This window comes from Danio rerio, chromosome 1 (assembly GCF_052040795.2).
Source record: "Danio rerio strain M-AB ecotype USA chromosome 1, GRCz13ab, whole genome shotgun sequence".
Lineage (NCBI taxonomy): Eukaryota > Metazoa > Chordata > Actinopteri > Cypriniformes > Danionidae > Danio > Danio rerio.
This window is the reverse complement of record NC_141021.1, coordinates 61965001-61967500: the sequence shown is the minus strand read 5'-3', so window position 1 is coordinate 61967500 and position 2500 is coordinate 61965001. Positions and strand designations below refer to the sequence as shown.

Sequence of the window (2500 nt, the reverse complement as noted above, 5' to 3'; positions counted from 1 at the left end):
CGCTGCGAGATGATCTGCGTGCACTCGTCGATGACCGTCTTGATCTGCAGGATGGAGGCGGCGGTCAGGATGCAGAGCGCCTGCGAGTGCAGCACCACCAGCGACCCGGAGTACATGAAGTCCACCAGCTGCCGCACCGTCTCCGCAGGCACCAGCGGCGGCACCGAGATCTCCGAGTGCCCCAGCAGCAGCTTGTCCTGGAAGAAGGGGCTTCCGGCCGCCAGCACGCAGGCGTGAGCGCGCAGAGACGCGTCGTGGATCCGCACCGTCACGTCGCAGAACAGCCCTTTCCTGCGCTGGGACCGCAGCGCCTCCAGCACCGACTGACTCGAGTTCTGCAGGTGGATGTAGTGCACGGCCTCCGGAGCCGACGCCATGGCAACACACGCCTCTCTGAAAATACACACACACACACACACAGAGGTATACACAGATGAAACACACACAGACACACACACACACACACACAGATATACACTGATGAAACACACACACACACAAAGATATACACACAGAGAGGTATACACAGATGAAACACACACACACACACACACACACACACACACAGATATACACAGATGAAACACACACACAGATGTGCAGTAGGGCTGCAGCGGCACAGGTGTGTCTGATTGGTCACTGCTCTGGAACTGACAGTAATGAACACTGCTGCTGAAGCTGAACTCCAAACACAAGACGCGAGTGTGTATCGGTCACACACATCTGTCCAACTTTGTAATGATGAGTCCTGTTCTTCGGCAGACGACAGCTCCTCCGTGCTCCATCATCACTGCAGGGTTTATTGAGCAGGACTCAGTCTGAGCTCAGCTTCACTGTAGTTTAACTTTCACTGTCTCGCAGTTTACTCGACATCATTACTGTCATTGATATAAATATAATACAACATATACTGATATACAGGGACAGACCTGTGTGTATATACTGAGACATATAACACACACACACACACACATATATGTATATATACACACACACACTCATTATAGATATACTGTAGTGCAGTAAACATGTACACGGATAAACAGAGACAGCAATACAGTAACGCGCGCGCGCGCGCGCACACATCTGCAGGATCAGTGTGACACCTACAGTAAGCGCAGAGCGGGTGTGTGCGTTACCTGTGTCAGGCTCACCTGAGGATGTGTTTAGAGCGCACACACACACCGCATCACCGCTTTAACACCGAAGCGCAGTTTATTAGCGGAGAATCGCGACGCGAAGCTGCTCTGCGCTCACGGGCCGCGACGTCCGCAGACGGGCTGTCAAAATAAGAGTCCCGGCGCCAGACGGAGACCTGTCAAAATAAGAGTCGCAACAGCAGCTGACGGTCCTTCAAAATAAAAGCCCGCTACTACTGACACTGCGTGTGCGCCCCTCCACACAATCCTGCTTGCGCCACTGATCCCTCTCAGAAACACAGATGCGTCTGCTCTTCTGCTTCACTGTGTCATTATAATAACAGCATGCTTGGCATTTTAATACAATATAAGCTGTAATAATGATCTTATCTGTGGTCAAAGCTCTTTTAGTTCCTGTTTGTGTTGATCCTCGAGGTTTCTCAGTAGTGCAGTGATGTTCACTGTCTACACACTGTAAAGTGATGAGCTGCTTAAAGAGAGTAAACCAATGGCCTTAAAAGCAACAAGTTGACTTTATAAATGTAAGTAAACCCACTGTAAGTTGAAACTGTTAAGTTGAATTAATTATTAGAATTTGAACTCAATAATTTAGTCAACCAATCCCTTTTTCCAATGTATTTTAGCACGTCTGTTTCCAAATAATTACTGTAATTATAACAATATTACATATTTGAGCATCATTAAGTCTGTATAATGTACACTTATAGTCTGTATTGAGTTTAGTAGACACACTGGAGCAGATTTACTACTGTTACTGTCATCCTGACGAGATACAGGAAAGCTGGGAAACACCCAAATATAATAAATGTGTATTTGAACAAAAGTGAACAGTTTACTTTAATTTTTAACAAAGTGAGTACAATTAGCATAATTATAAAGATTAAGTCAACTTAACAGTTCCAGCACACAAAGGGTTTACTTGCATTACTTTTGTAAAGTCAACTTGTTGCTTTTAATGCAATGGGTTTACACACTTTAGGAGCGAATCACTTTCTACAGTGTGTGATGCGCTCACTGTGGAGACCCGGACTGCAGAACACTGCACCGCCATACACAGAACACTGCGTGCAGAACTGCATCATGGGTAATGTAGTCTGTCATCTCTCTCTCTCTCTCTCTCTCTCACACACACACACACACACACACACACACACACACACACACACACACACACACACACACACACACACACACACACACACACACACACACACGTTCCACACAGAATAAAAGGTGTTTTTTGCACACAAACAGTTTATTTAGACTGAACACACACACTCTGCTGAACATCAGTATTTCTGATCAATAAACATTAATAAAGATTAATAACGGACAACGTT

At 46.2% G+C, this 2500-nt stretch overlaps 2 protein-coding genes across 7 annotated transcripts in view; both read right to left on the bottom strand.

Moving 5' to 3' along the window:
- zbtb45 (zinc finger and BTB domain containing 45) overlaps positions 1–1299 on the bottom strand; it is a 4463-nt gene extending 3164 nt beyond the window's left edge. The window contains exons 1-2 of one of the 3 annotated variants that reach the window (XM_087235360.1): positions 1140–1299; positions 1–393 (exon numbers count right to left, since the gene is read on the bottom strand). The exon at positions 1–393 is cut by the window's left edge and continues 565 nt beyond it. In XM_087235360.1, coding sequence (XP_087091486.1) covers positions 1–377 — 377 coding nt within the window. In that variant the 5' untranslated portion in view covers positions 378–393; positions 1140–1299. 3 annotated transcript variants of the gene reach the window in all.
- Positions 1300–2396: 1097 nt separating this feature from the next.
- The window catches only part of tmc7 (transmembrane channel like 7), an 8267-nt gene continuing 8163 nt past the window's right edge, over positions 2397–2500 (bottom strand). For all 4 annotated transcript variants that reach the window (XR_015477290.1, XR_015477289.1, XM_087238343.1 and 1 more), the window contains one exon: positions 2397–2500. This exon is cut by the window's right edge. The gene's annotated coding sequence lies outside the window, so the exon portion shown is untranslated.